General features: G+C 42.2%; 1 protein-coding gene across 1 annotated transcript in view; it reads right to left on the bottom strand.

Annotated features, from left to right (window-relative positions):
- The window catches only part of LOC126214945 (CUGBP Elav-like family member 4), a 235835-nt gene that overhangs the window by 107809 nt on the left and 112889 nt on the right, over window positions 1–15137 (bottom strand). The window contains exon 7 of the mRNA XM_049941582.1: window positions 9234–9406. Coding sequence (XP_049797539.1) covers window positions 9234–9406 — 173 coding nt within the window. The remainder of the gene's footprint in view (window positions 1–9233; window positions 9407–15137) is intronic.

Raw genomic sequence — 15137 nt, 5'->3', positions numbered from 1 at the left:
AACCGATCCAGTAAAACCATTAACACGATCCTAAGTAAAGTTTTGTAAGTATATGAAGTAGTATATAGTCCGCCAAAGTTGTAGAGAGATTTTTGAAGTTTAGTTTTTGTTTCTCCAATTTTAAGACTTACGTTCCTAGCTTAATTTTCTAGCTCGTTGAATACGTTTGAATTAATCATATGAACAAGTAATGTTGGTTCATCAAATATGATGTATTCCATTATAATACAGGGTGTAAATTTTAAGTTGACAAACCAGAATAACTCGAAAAATAAGCTTCACACGAAAAAACGTGTAGAATCCAAAGTTGATTATTTTCGAGGGGGACATCTGCTGGTGCTAAAATTGGCCCGCCACGCCAGCGACCCATTCTTATGAATGTTAATTTCTGTTGTTTTCGACAAACCATGTACAACATCTTACTAGAAAGACGTTTCTGTGACTTTTCAATGTAGTATCCATTTATTTGCACACCTTTTCGCCACCGTTCTTTAAATCAGAAGAGTGTCTTGCGATTTTTAAGTGTCTCGCGGGTGCCTAAAGACGGCGACACACTGCTCTCTGGATGATCTACAGCGTCGGAGCATCGGCCTCGCAGCTGCTCTTTCACAGAAAAAAAACCAAAAAAAAACAAAAAAATAGTCACATGGTGCGGACTGAAGGAATTGTGCGGAAGACTTTGTCATTTAAAGGTTTAAATTGTCCCACAGTGGCACTAGCAGGGTGAGGCCACAGGCAATCGTGCTGCTGTATGATCTCTCCTGGGCGGGAAAAAAAAAAAAAAAGAAAATAAATAAATAAATAAAAAAAATGGATGGATAGGTACAAGAGCTATCAACATTCATGCTAAAGACAAGTGCGTCCACATGTATCATGCAATCATTACAGAATACTGTGCGCTATGAGACATTTGTAATTATTCGTTGCAGCCTTCGTGAGTATTACTTCAGCTACTGAGAGTCGAACGGAGGTCCATGGAAAACACGCATGCAGCAATCACAGGCACCGACCAGTGTCGCATAGTATGCGAGAATGTTTCCATGTCGTACTGTAGAGTGTTTGGCTCACAATTTTGGCTTCATACACAAAGGGCAAGTTTTCAAACACCGACAAAGAATAATGTGGAAGTAGTGGGTTTCGGCCGATTCTGAATAAATCCCTAACGGTACTTTGACCTACTTTCACTTGTGGCGTCCGTCATACACTAGACTACCTCGTGCCTGCATGGTATACTTTCAGTAAGCGTTGCCCCCACAAGGTCCTGAACCGCGAATATCCAAAACGATAATCCCAGTAGGTAGAAGTAGTGGGACGCATGTTGAAGTGTCCGAAATGCGCTTTGGATAGTTGGATTATTGCCGGAAATTTCGAAAATAACAAAATACCACTGATGAGATTTGAAGATGGAACCTTCTATGACCGGACGCTAATAGCCGAGGGAGATGATTAGAATTTATCGTCAGGGGATGTGAGAAGGACGGGTTAAGTAGTGCAGCTGACTAATTCAATTTTAACGCCTCCGCCAAAATTCTAATTTTTCTCCTGATATGTCGAGAGGAGGGGGAGGGCCGTATGAGAATGTATGGGGAAAGAGATGACATTACAAATGAAAGGTGAAGGTGTACAGTTAGGATTTTATTCAGAACCGATAAAAAAAACCATTACTAATGGACGCCATTACTCTAAATCAGAGGTAGTCAACTTTTTTTACCATTCACTTTTGTATCTTTGTTAGTAGTAAAGTTTTCTAACTGACCACCAGTTCCAAAGTAATGGTGATTTATAAAGTAGAGAAGTACCTTTACGTAGTGAAATTTGTAAAACAGAGTTGCAGCAAGTTGAAGCATGTAATAATAATTGCTTAGCAAATACATGATGTCAAAATTTTATGAAAATCTAATGAAAACATCTTTAAGCGCCTACTGCCCACCATGAAAGCTGGAATACTCACTAGTGGGCAGTAGGAAACAGCTTGACTACCACTGCTGTAAATAATCGAAACATTTACATTCAGTGAAAAGTATGTCAACAAGTCATGCCATTTGGGTTGCGAATCAAATCGAAAGCATCCTCTCTCTCTCTCTCTCTCTCTCTCTCTCTCTCTCTCCCTCCCTCCCTCCCTCTATCTCCCCTCCCCCCCTCTCTTTTTTAAAAAAATGAGGAAAGTTTTTTTTTTTTCAGGCGTACTGTGTATGACGTTAGAGTTTGTCAATTTTCTACGACAAATGAAAAATCACAAACTCTCTGCACTGTACATTTTCATTGTCCATACTGGGCTGACAATGGAACGTTAAATTGAGGGCAGGAAGACGTTCTTGACAAACTTTCACGTCGATGACACCTTCGGACGTTTCAACCCTTCTCCAATGACATTATGCTGCGTGCCTATCGAACGTGATGTGACCGCTTAGGAGAGCAACGCGACCGCAAATTTTGTTCTCGCATACTGCGTGGAACAACGAGGGGCCGTTCAAAACCACTCAACGAAATTTGAACGTGATCCGAAGCAGCAAAGGGTTCTTATGTTTTCTCATCCCGCCTATTGTACGCCTTCCTGTGGCGTGGACACACACGCAAATAAATCGGGAAAGAGTCCCTCTGAGTCTCACCTTCGGCAAAACCCTCGGAGATACCCACCCATCTTTATTGGGAATTTTACAAATGAACGTGTACAGAAACAACTTGTAGAGTAGTCCGATGCGTCTGCAAGCAGGCAACTCATTGACATGCCTGAAAATCCAGTTACCTGCCTACAGGCGCCTCGGGCTACTTACACGTTGTTTCCGTACACTTCATTTGTAAAATTCCCAATAAAAATGGGCCGGTAGCACCGAATGTCTTACCGAACTGGGGATCTTAGAGGGATTCTTTGCCGTTTTATTGATGTATGAATCAGTGTTGCACCCTCATCCCCGTCTTCCCCAGTGATAATGCTACAGGAGGACGCGAAATACGAGGGAGGAAAAAGAAAACAGCCGTTTGCTGCTTCGGATCACGTTCATATTTCGTCGAATGGTTTTTAAGAGTCCCCAGTAATTCCATTCTGCATCCCTGTACCGGAGCAAGAATTACATTCACACTGCACTCCAAAGGAGACACATCATGTTTAATGGAGTTGCAGCCCCATGATGTACTTAGAGTAGGATTGAAACGCCCAAGGGTTGGCAGCAGCGTCCAACGTTGTCAAGAACGTCGTGGTGTTGCTTGTCACTCTGCGAACTGTCGTTTACGGCCGCGAAATGTGTGGGAATCAACGCCCCAGCGAAAGGGTGGTTCTATTGACGTCCTTCGTGCCACCTTCTAAGGCCTTTTTGTACCGATTCTGAGCGGCGATGTGTTTGGAATGTTTTCCCCTGCGCGATTTCAACACTGGGCGTCTCGGTTCTAACCTCCATTGCGGAGGCGTCAAAAGAAGGGATGACAAGTGCGTAAGAGGAGCTGTGACGACCTTCCTCTCGTGTGACACGTCGACGGTGGCATTGGACAGAATTGTTGTGGTGAAGTTTGGACTTCTGAGCTGTGGCCTTTTTTTCGCATGTGTCGCCAGGGCCGTAGGTGACGTTGCAGGGCGCCAAGGTTTTGCACCATTAGGGAGCAATGTTGTACGCACCTTTGAGTCTAATTTCAAACTTATGCGTGGCAATGAGTGGGAACTACGGGGTTTGTAAAAAGTGATCCTTTAATTCTTTGGTGCAGTCTTCATAAGAGTTGTTTGATTCTGGAAAACAAGAGGAGAAGTAAATTCGTGGGCACATATTCGGCAATAATTTCAATTTGTAATGCTCAGACTGGACCTGCGCAGCGTAATCATAACGTCCCGATTATCACTTCGAAAAAATCGAGCGGCGACCATGAATCTTGATGATTATAGTGTTCATATCCTATTCACTATTCAATGCCACACATTTTCCCCAAGAATGGATGGTTTGGCGGAGACCTTGGCTGTGCAAGTCAGCATTTTGGCTGCTCTGAAAACTTTGCAGCTAGAAAATCACCCCGTCGCCGTTCTGGAACTGCGTGTCACTCAGTGGGTCTTCGTCCGAGGAAAGAGGTGCAAGTCACCGAGTGCCAGGTCACGAGAATACGGCGGAGAGCAAAATTTAGTAGTCAGGGGAGCAGAATGTGTGACTGTGCCGTGTGAAGGATGAACAGGAGCGTTGTCGTCCAGCAAAACCGTCTCCTCGGACAACTATCGACGACGCTTCCCGTATCCTCGCCAGGAGAATTGGGTAGCATGGCCCTGTGACTTTTAGCCCCTTACGAGCATATTCTGCCAGTCCCACGCCTCTCGGCATCAGTTGTCCAATGATAGTTTTGCCTTCGCCTTCTCAGGCGCTGGTAAATCCACATCGTGGTGTCTTCTTTTCCTGCTTGCTGTCCTCCATTGTCTCGTGGTCATACTGACTGGGAAAAATACGGCAAGGTGTTCAGGTGGGAAGTTAGGTAGTTACATTTTCCATAGATCATTCGAACGGGTCTTTCATCGAAATGATGTGGTACGAGACAGTTTACGGGACATGTATACATGATCAGTGTCAACATTAATTAACATATTATTTTTTAATCCTACTCGTGTTACTGCACTTAAAAACTAGGTGGTGGTTCCTTTTTTTACGGGCTGTCAGTCTTCAAATAGAAATTCGTCCATGGAATACAGTAGTAGTCCAGGGGAAATTAGATTAGATTTGAAACTTGCTTTGCTACCAGACAGACATTTTACGTTATTGGGCAAATTATAAAAAGAAATTGTTGCTGTGTTTTGAACTACTTTCTGAACCACTGACAGCTCTAATAATGGGTAATAAATGTAATTTTTTCCACTACTGTTGTAGGTATGGGTATCACTATTGTTTTCAAGTTGTGATGGATTATTTGTGACGAATTTTGCTGGCGGATACACGTGTTGTGATCGTGCTGTTAAAATGTCCAACTCCTTGAAGAGTGCAATATATGTCAGGAGACGGATTCGTTTGTTTCCAAGACTAACAATTTTAAGAAGAGCAAAAGAAGCTGAACTTATTGCTTGAGAAGCTCACTAATATGCTTCTTCGAGTTCAAGTTTATGCCAATATGCAAATCCAAAAACTTGGAGCATTCCACCCTATTTGCTGACCTCCGTTCATGTGCTCCATAAATTGTTGGAACTGACCATTGCATATTTTTTGCCCTGAACTGTGCTGCTGCCTGCCTAGTAGTGGTCACGCTAGTTCTTATATCTGTTGTCAGGTTTCTAGTCACCTCATCACTGATGTAAGGTAAGTCATCTATATTATTCTTGGTAGATCACTTAAACGTAGAGTGATACTTTTTTCAAATATCAGTGTTTGAACAACGTCTTTCGGCCCACAAGTGTAGTTCCTTGCTGTATGTTTCAGTCTGATAGTTTCGTCTGTGACCCACTGATGCCGACATGTCGTCCGATCGGGAAAAGTGACCTCCCTGTGAGGAAAGGACGCCACTTGTCTCAACAGTTCATTTTTAATGTATTTACCGCAAAAGAGTTAGTTACTTCTTTATATCACACATAACAATACAGATTGATTTGTAAATCATTTTATACACGAAGTTGTCATCCACCATTATGTCCCTTTGTGATTATTTTGAATTAATTTATTAATTAATGTTCTTTAAAGCCTTTTCTGTTCTATTTCGCTTAATACAAGAATTCGATTGAAATTGGTCTGCTGCAGCCGCTAGGTATTGTTTCAGATAGTAAGGCATCAACACGCCTAGAATATATGAGCGGAAGTCAGAGCAACGAACAATGGAAAATCCGTCTGCGCCAATGTGATAAAGGTCGTAGAGCGGGCAGTAAGCGTTCTGTGCTATTATTGGCTGACTCTGTGACGTCACTAAGGAACAGGAACAACGTATAACGCGTGGCCCGCGCATTTATGCGATGTCTTCGTAGTATGTTTTAGTCTTCATCCAAATAATGAAATGTAAATTGCTAATCTGATATTGCTATAATGTTAACTGCTAAATTCTGTAAGTTGTCTATCTTTTAAAAAGACGCTGCTGATTAAAAAGAAAAAAATCAAGCACCTATCGAATCGAAACAGGCAAAGAAAGCACAAAGTATAGCTGTTTTTGAACTTTTATGTCAAAGTAAATGTTCGAAATGAACAAGCAGTTTCTGAGATGGTTCTCAGAAACGTTTTAACGACTAAACAACTTGTATGGAAGGCTCATTTTCGTTTTACATTAATCAAGCTAATTGATGAACACTGTAATTTTCACTCAAGAAATTATACGAGTGCCCCATTTGTGGAAAGAATTTGAATCAACTAATCTAACTAAAACATCCTTTAAAATACCTCGACGGCAAACTGCGTTTTATCCAAAAACTCAAGGTTGGCATTGCAGGTAGAGGTTAAGGGTATACGACTTTTTTCCCGAGAAAACTGTAATTTTTCTGAGAACGGCGTGCAAAGTAATCGAGTTGCAAATGTCTCCTTTGACCCATCGCATTCTTTTTTACCCTTGTAAGAAACTTCTGATTTGACTGGGTGAAAATATTTTGCTCACTATTCGATTAATTTCATTAGGCAGAAGTGCAATGTTACTACTTTTTCATCGTGCAGATGTTTCGTTGATGACAACTGACTTCCAAGTTCTTTATTACGTACTCGCAATTTCATACGTATGTTTTTCAGACGTGCATTTCTGCCGCTGTGGAGTACTGCAAACTGACTGATCTGAATCAAAGCAAACTACTTTACCTGTAAATGTACATTTATAGATAGGCTATACATTCATCATCTTCTGTGGTGAAAACTAAGATCTTGATACTTCTTTTATGGATCTCAAATTCTGTTACACATGGTTGCTATCACTGGCGCTGCTAGCCTACTAGAAGGGAAATTACACGACAGAAAAGCATCGCTCGTAAACACTCATTTTCGCCGAAGTTTATCGATCACGAACGCAAGTCTTTAACATAGTTTCTTTGAAATGACGAGAACATTTTCTAGCATTTACAACATTCACACCGATTTTCCTGCAGCGTTTTGGCAGCCAAACGTTCTGCATCAGGGGGGAAAGCGTGAATCCTTCAGTCCATTTAGTGCTGCTGTTGTGTGAATTACAACCAACAACAGCACAAACTAGCACTGCTCTCACACACTCACAACCCTTTCATTTGCAAATCACTCAGTACGTAAAAGTAATTGAGCGAAAATGACAACGCTCACGAAGTTACGCAGCCTCCACCATACAAATATGGAGGCGGAAGAGCTCCTCTCTGACGTCATGCGCAGGATGGCACAAACGTATTTGCTTAAGCTGTGTTGTGGTGGCTGCATTACTGTACATCGCTGCCGTTCGCTTCCACCAACTCAGCACGGGTTGTTGCAGCGTTGTTCTCGCTACGAACGCAAAAAACGAATTACCGTAAGATACCCTACATTATCAACGAGCTGATCTAGTGGCGTGCTACGGTACGGATTGCAACGTGTACCAAGTCCGCAGACGAATACCTGCAAATAAGCAAAAAGAACTCATACAACTTTACTTTTTTTCGCAATGACAATTGAAATTTTAGAACTACCCTCTCAGTAACGTAATATCCCGTTCGTAATTTGTCTTTAGTGTTTTGATGGTTGTGCTCGTGAGGCGGCGAAGTGCTTCACCGTGCTCGATGTATTCATTTAGCGTGATGTCTGGCGATAAGATAGTTTTGAGTAATGACGCCGGCATATTTCTGCTGCTTTATGAGAACTAGTTATGAGGACTGTAGGTGAACTTTTGGTGTAATCTGAAGACGATCGTAGAACGAAACTGGTTGTGGCGCAAGAAACTTATCTGAAACGCAGCGGTGGTGGAATTTTTGACATTTATATTATTTGTCAATAGAGCACGAAATGATCAAGATGAGAAGTGAAACGGTTCGGGAGATAACAGCTGAAGACCCCAAGAACAGAAAACTGAGGAGAAAAGATTAATGGAGAAAAGATTGAAATGTGATGTCCATTTGGAGAGAATGTAGAGGATAATGATGTCTAGGAAGATGAGCAAAATGAAGGTGGGGATCCGAAGGCCAAGCAGTAGGATAAGGGGGAAGAGAAACGGATAAAAGGAGTTGACGGGAGGAGAAGACGGCGCCAGGTAGCTACAGATTGTCGGTATGGAGACAAGGCAAGAAAGAGAGTCTGGGGTTCCAACGAGACCCAGCTGTTGGCAGGAAGATGTGCATCGTGATGATGATGATGAAAAAGATGAAGATGATGCTTATCAGTTAATTTGCTGATGTTGAGTGATAAGTGGTGATGAGTAAATATTCAGCTTGAAGAGAGACAACTTTTCAGCCAAGATCGCATTTGTAAAACCTTTATTTGCGGTGACCGGTTTCAGTAAACAGAGATAACATCATACGATGAGAGTATAAACCAGTATCTACAAAATTTTTCGCCATGGGAAGGATGCACTTGGCGAAACATTTTCTAAACACTGGTTTTAATTTTGAATGTTCTTTATATACTGGTTTCAACTTTGACATGCCAATGCATATCACGTCACCTGTCCAGCTAATTAATATATGGAGTATATTTATACATCAAATTGGTAATGATGGTAACTCTGTTTACAGAAATGGCTCATCGTAAATAAAGGATTTAGAAACGCGGTACCGGATGATGATGATGGTTATGTTGATGGTGATTATGAAGATGTTGGAGATGATTATCATTTGACAATGATGATGATGATAACAATTGAGAAGAATAAGAATAAGAAGATGAAGAAAATGACTGAGCATGAAGATAAGGATGATTATAATGGTGATGATGACAATTTGATGTTGATGGTGGTGATGATGATGATGATGATGATGATGATGATGATGATGATGATGATCATGATCATGATGATGAGACAGAGGAAGAAGAAGGAAAAAGAAATCAATGACGGTAAAGACGATAAAAATGATGGTGATGATGCCAAAGTTGTTGATAATGATGAACTTGGCAAATAAGAAGCAGATGAAGAAGAAGAAGAAGAAGAAGAAGATGCTGATGATGAACATGTCAAGAAGCAGATGATTATGAAGAAGAAGATGACGATGACGATGAAATTAATGATGATGATTATAATGATGATGATGATGACTGAGATGATGATTATGATGATGAAGATTAGGATTAGGATGATTGTCGAATAATTCTGGAGTAGAATATCAAACGGTGACCAAATACAAGCGTCTGGCAGTAGAAAGTGATATTGTGAACAGGACCGACAGGTGCAGGGATAGAGTACTCACGCGCGGGGTAGGTTTGCGGGATGCCGTTGGTGTAGACGGCAGCGGCGTCGGAGGCGGCGTGCTGCCCGTTGGGCGTTTGCGCCATGCTGAAGTTGGGCATCGTGGGCGACGGCAGGCTGGGCAGCGCTCCGTTCACGGCTGGACCCGCACCTGCCAATGAGCAACAGCGTCACTCCCATCTGTAAGGGCCCAGCTCCTTACGCGAGCCTCGTAAAAGTAATGACGAGTGTATAGTGTATGTATTTTTATATGTTCCTTAGTTATCTAGCCTGTGGAGTGACATCTCGTGGCAATGATGGGAACTACAGGTTGAGGAGGTGGTGATCTGGTGGCAAAAGCAGTGAAGTAGACACCACATACTATAAATTATAAGTCCCCCACAGCATTTTTCTCTCTGTATTGGAATGCAAATCTCAGGAACTACTGTAGCTATTTTATACGGTTTTCTTTAATATCTAGCCTGATTCACGAGAAAGGTTTGTCTATAACACTGCCTAATTATACACAAGTAGTCCGGCTGTATACGCAATACCTACTATTAAGGAATTATCCGAATGATATGAAATCGGCAGATGTAATGTACAGACAAATAAATGAATAGATTTCAGAAAAAAATTACGATTTATTCAAGAGAAAGAGCTCCGCAAACTGAGCGAATCAATAACGCATTGGTCCACCTCTGACCTCACTTCAAGCACTTATTCGGCTTGGCATTTATTGGTAGAGTTGTTGGATGTCCTCCTGGGGAATATCGTGCCAAATTCTGTCCAATTGGCGCTTTAGATCGTCAAAATTACGAGCTGGTTGGAGGGCCCATCCGATAGTGCTCCAAACGTTCTGAGGTGGGGGGAAAACTGGCGACCTTGCTGGCCAAGGTGGGGTTTGGCAATCACGAGGACAAAGCAGCAGAAACGCGGTGTATGGGCAGACATTATCTTGCTGTAGTGTATCCCAGGATGGCCTGCCATGAAGGCAACAAAATGGGGCATAGAATATCATCGACGTACCGCTGTGCTGTAAGGGTGCCGCGGATGACAACCAAAGGAGTCTTGCTATGAAACGACAAGTCTTCGCTGGTCATCAAGACTCAGTTCGAGGCGGGACTTACCACTGAAGACAATTCTACTCCAGTCAGTGAGATTACAAGCCGGAGACCACCAGACAATGGTGCAATACCAACCTGTCACCCGCAACCAGGGTTAATGGTCTGGGTTACCATTTGTCTTAGTTTTTACTGAATACTTTTTTAGGTTAGATGGCTTCGGGCAAGTACATAAAAGGCAACAGCCTCAAAGGGTGCGGGGCAAAGTCAGGACATGCGGGGACCAAGCAGCAATCGGTATTGTAATTGTAAACTGTCGAAGCTGCATTGGTAAAGTACCGGAACTTCAAGCGCTGATAGAAAGCACCGAAGCTGAAATCGTTATAGGTACAGAAAGCTGGCTGAAGCCAGAGATAAATTCAGCCGAAATTTTTACAAAGGCACAGACGGTGTTTAGAAAGGATAGATTGCATGCAACCGGTGGTGGCGTGTTTGTCGCTGTTAGTAGTAGTTTATCCTGTAGTGAAATAGAAGTGGATAGTTCCTGTGAAATATTATGGGTGGAGGTTACACTCAACAACCGAGCTAGGTTAATAATTGGCTCCTTTTACCGACCTCCCGACTCAGCAGCATTAGTTGCAGAACAACTGAGAGAAAATTTGGAATACATTGCACATAAATTTTCTCAGCATATTATAGTCTTAGATGGAGATTTCAATTTACCAGATATAGACTGGGACACTCAGATGTTTAGGACGGGTGGTAGGGACAGAGCATCGAGTGACATTATACTGAGTGCGCTATCCGAAAATTACCTCGAGCAATTAAACAGAGAACCGACTCGTGGAGATAACATCTTGGACCTACTGATAACAAACAGACCCGAAGTTTTCGACTCTGTAAGTGCAGAACAGGGAATCAGTGATCATAAGGCCGTTGCAGCATCCCTGAATATGGAAGTTAATAGGAATATAAAAAAAGGGAGGAAGGTTTATCTGTTTAGGAAGAGTAATAGAAGGCAGATTTCAGACTACCTAACAGATCAAAACGAAAATTTCTGTTCCGACACTGACAATGTTGAGCGTTTATGGAAAAAGTTTAAGGCAATTGTAAAATGCGTTTTAGACAGGTACGTGCCGAGTAAAACTGTGAGGGACGGGAAAAACCCACCGTGGTTCAACAACAAAGTTAGGAAGCTACTGCGAAAGCAAAGAGAGCTTCACTCCAAGTTTAAACGCAGCCAAAACCTCTCAGACAAACAGAACCTAAACGATGTCAAAGTTAGCGTAAGGAGAGCTATGCGTGAAGCGTTCAGTGAATTCGAAAGTAAAATTCTATGTACCGACTTAACAGAAAATCCTAGGAAGTTCTGGTCTTATGTTAAATCAGTAAGTGGCTCTTAACAGCATATCCAGACACTCCGGGATGATGATGGCATTGAAACAGAGGATGACACGCGTAAAGCTGAAATACTAAACACCTTTTTCCAAAGCTGTTTCACAAAGGAAGACCGCACTGCAGTTCCTTATCTAAATCCTCGCACAAACGAAAAAATGGCTGACATCGAAATAAGTGTCCAAGGAATAGAAAAGCAACTGGAATCACTCAACAGAGGAAAGTCCACTGGACCTGACGGGATACCAATTCGTTTCTACACAGAGTACGCGAAAGAACTTGCCCCCCTTCTGACAGCCGTGTACCGCAAGTCTCTAGAGGAACGGAAGGTTCCAAATGATTGGAAAAGAGCACAGGTAGTCCCAGTCTTCAAGAAAGGTCGTCGAGCAGATGCGCAAAACTATAGACCTATATCTCGATCTGTTGTAGAATTTTAGAACATGTTTTTTGCTCGAGTATCATGTCGTTTTTGGAAACCCAGAATCTACTCTGTAGGAATCAACATGGATTCCGGAAACAGCGATCGTGTGAGACCCAACTCGCTTTGTTTGTTCATGAGACCCAGAAAATATTAGATACAGGCTCCCAGGTAGATGCTATTTTCCTTGACTTCCGGAAGGCGTTCGATACAGTTCCGCACTGTCGCCTGATAAACAAAGTAAGAGCCTACGGAATATCAGACCAGCTGTGTGGCTGGGTTGAAGAGTTTTTAGCAAACAGAACACAGCATGTTGTTATCAATGGAGAGACGTCTACAGACGTTAAGGTAACCTCTGGCGTGCCACAGGGGTGTGTTATGGGACCATTGCTTTTCACAGTATATATAAATGACCTAGTAGATAGTGTCGGAAGTTCCGTGCGGCTTTTCGCGGATGATGCTGTAGTATACACAGAAGTTGCAGCATTAGAAAATTGTAGCGAAATGCAGGAAGATCTGCAGCGGATAGGCACTTGGTGCAGGGAGTGGCAACTGACCCTTAACATAGACAAATGTAATGTATTGCGAATACATAGAAAGAAGGATCCTTTATTGTATGATTATATGATAGCGGAACAAACACTGGTAGCAGTTACTTCTGTAAAATATCTGGGAGTATGCGTGCGGAACGATTTGAAGTGGAATGATCATATAAAATTAATTGATGGTAAGGCGGGTACCAGGTTGAGATTCATTGGGAGAGTCCTTAGAAAATGTAGTCCATCAACAAAGGAGGTGGCTTACAAAACACTCGTTCGACCTATACTTGAGTATTGCTCAACAGTGTGGGATCCGTACCAGATCGGGTTGACGAATGAGATAGAGAAGATCCAAAGAAGAGCGGCGCGTTTCGTCACAGGGTTATTTGGTAACCGTGATAGCGTTACGGAGATGTTTAGTAAACTCAAGTGGCAGACTCTGCAAGAGAGGCGCTCTGCATCGCGGTGTAGCTTGCTCGCCAGGTTTCGAGAGGGTGCGTTTCTGGATGAGGTATCGAATATATTGCTTCCCCCTACTTATACCTCCCGAGCAGATCACGAATGTAAAATTAGAGAGATTCGAGCGCGCACGGAGGCTTTCAGACAGTCGTTCTTCCCGTGAACCATACGCGACTCGAATAGAAAAGGGAGGTAATGACAGTGGCACGTAAAGTGCCCAGCGCCACACACCGTTGGGTGGCTTGCGGAGTATAAATGTAGATGTAGATAGATGTGAAGCTCTGGCGGGTCTCTAGTATACAGGGTGTAACAGAAAGTTATGGCCAAAGTATAAGGAAGCATTCGTCAGACACAGAGGAAGAAAGTATATTATATGGACATGAATTCGAAAACGCTTGATTTCCACATTAGAGCTTTTTTCCTACTTCCCTTCATAAACACTTTAATCATGGGAAACACACAGAGACAAACAAAATAGCTCCAAGCACTATGGAACTTAACATCTGAGGTCGTCAGTCCACTAGACTTACTACTACTTGAAACTAACTAACTTAAGGATATCACACACATCCAAGCCCGAGGCAGGATTCGAACCTGCAACCGTAGCAGCAGTGCGGTTCTGGACTGTAGTGCCTAGAACCGCTCGGCCACAACGGCCGGCCCACAGAGAGACATAATGTACCTGCATTACATGGAACGTTTTCTTACATGAACCGTTCAAAATACCCTCTTGGTTACAGCAAAAAACACAGTCTTAAATGACATGTTCAAAATTCTCTCCGTTAGCAATAACACATGCATCGACCCGCTGTCGCACTGAATGCCTGATGTGCTCGTGTATCCCTGAAGAATCACGTCGTCAACAAAAATTTTCTGTCAACGTTTGGGCCGGCATTATTGGTGACTATTAGGTTCACCCAGGTTCAACAGAGAAACTGACCATTCTTTCAATGAGATTATTCTACCTGTTGTGATAGCACACGTCCATTTCCGAGTGCGGAGCAATATGTACTTCATGCACGATGAAGCTCCTCTTCATTCCAGTGTTAATGTTCGTAGGCTTCTAAATAATAGATTCCGTGGTAGGTGGATAGGCAAAGGTGGACCAATTCCTTGGTGGACTGCGGGAGCCTTTTATGTCTTCCTTAGCTAAAACACATGGTATTAATGGGCTGTAGACATAATGGATCATGTGTCTGATCTCTGTGGAGGACTGTTTAGATATGTACTCAGTGGCACGTATCTTTCTCTTCAACTACTCCGTTATGAAATGGAATTAAGTTACTTACAATTATTGGTAATTACACTGCTATATTCACATTATTTTGTCTCTGTTTTCTGTCTCTGCAAACTAGCAGTATCGTACTGTTACACTACAATGTTGAAGTACCATACCTCGTAATATTTACAGCCATTTTGTTTAAGCTTTTCTTACTGTAGGATCAAACATGAGCGATGTTGTTGAGAACTTGATTTTAGGAGTATATTTCAACTGAGCCAGAATCAAGGTTCAATAGAATCTCTAACGTCATTTTCGGTTGTGAACCACTAAATTTCAAAGCACGACAGCTTCCAGATCTTCATATCTGAGTGGTACAGAGAATAACATCTCTTTAATGCGTGTTGAAACATTTATAGCGATGTAGGATGGTCATACAGTGTCTTGCCTTAAGGTGTTAGGCCTATTTGAGCCTCATTGTACTTGCAAGGTGTGCAAAATCTTACTTATAATACAGCTTTATTTTTGCTCAGATTTTCGAAGAGTTGCTTATATTACGATAAGCATACACTTTAATGAGTTATACAGACAGTTTAGGTGCAGCAATATTTAATTTTTGAAGCTTCATCGAGCTTGCGAAGTGTGTGACATCCACAATAAATGATGAAGTAGTTTTACTTACTTTCGAGATATCGGCGCTGACATTGTCTTAGGAAATGTCACGTCTTTCACGTTACTGTGTTCGGTCATGCGTTCTTAAAACTGTTTCTTTCGTTCTGCAGTTTAAGTGATATGTCGTGATAACCCTA

Source organism: Schistocerca nitens, chromosome 12 (assembly GCF_023898315.1).
Source record: "Schistocerca nitens isolate TAMUIC-IGC-003100 chromosome 12, iqSchNite1.1, whole genome shotgun sequence".
Taxonomy (NCBI): Eukaryota; Metazoa; Arthropoda; class Insecta; order Orthoptera; family Acrididae; genus Schistocerca; species Schistocerca nitens.
Note: the sequence above shows the minus strand (reverse complement) of the source record. Positions and strands in the feature narration are given on the sequence as shown.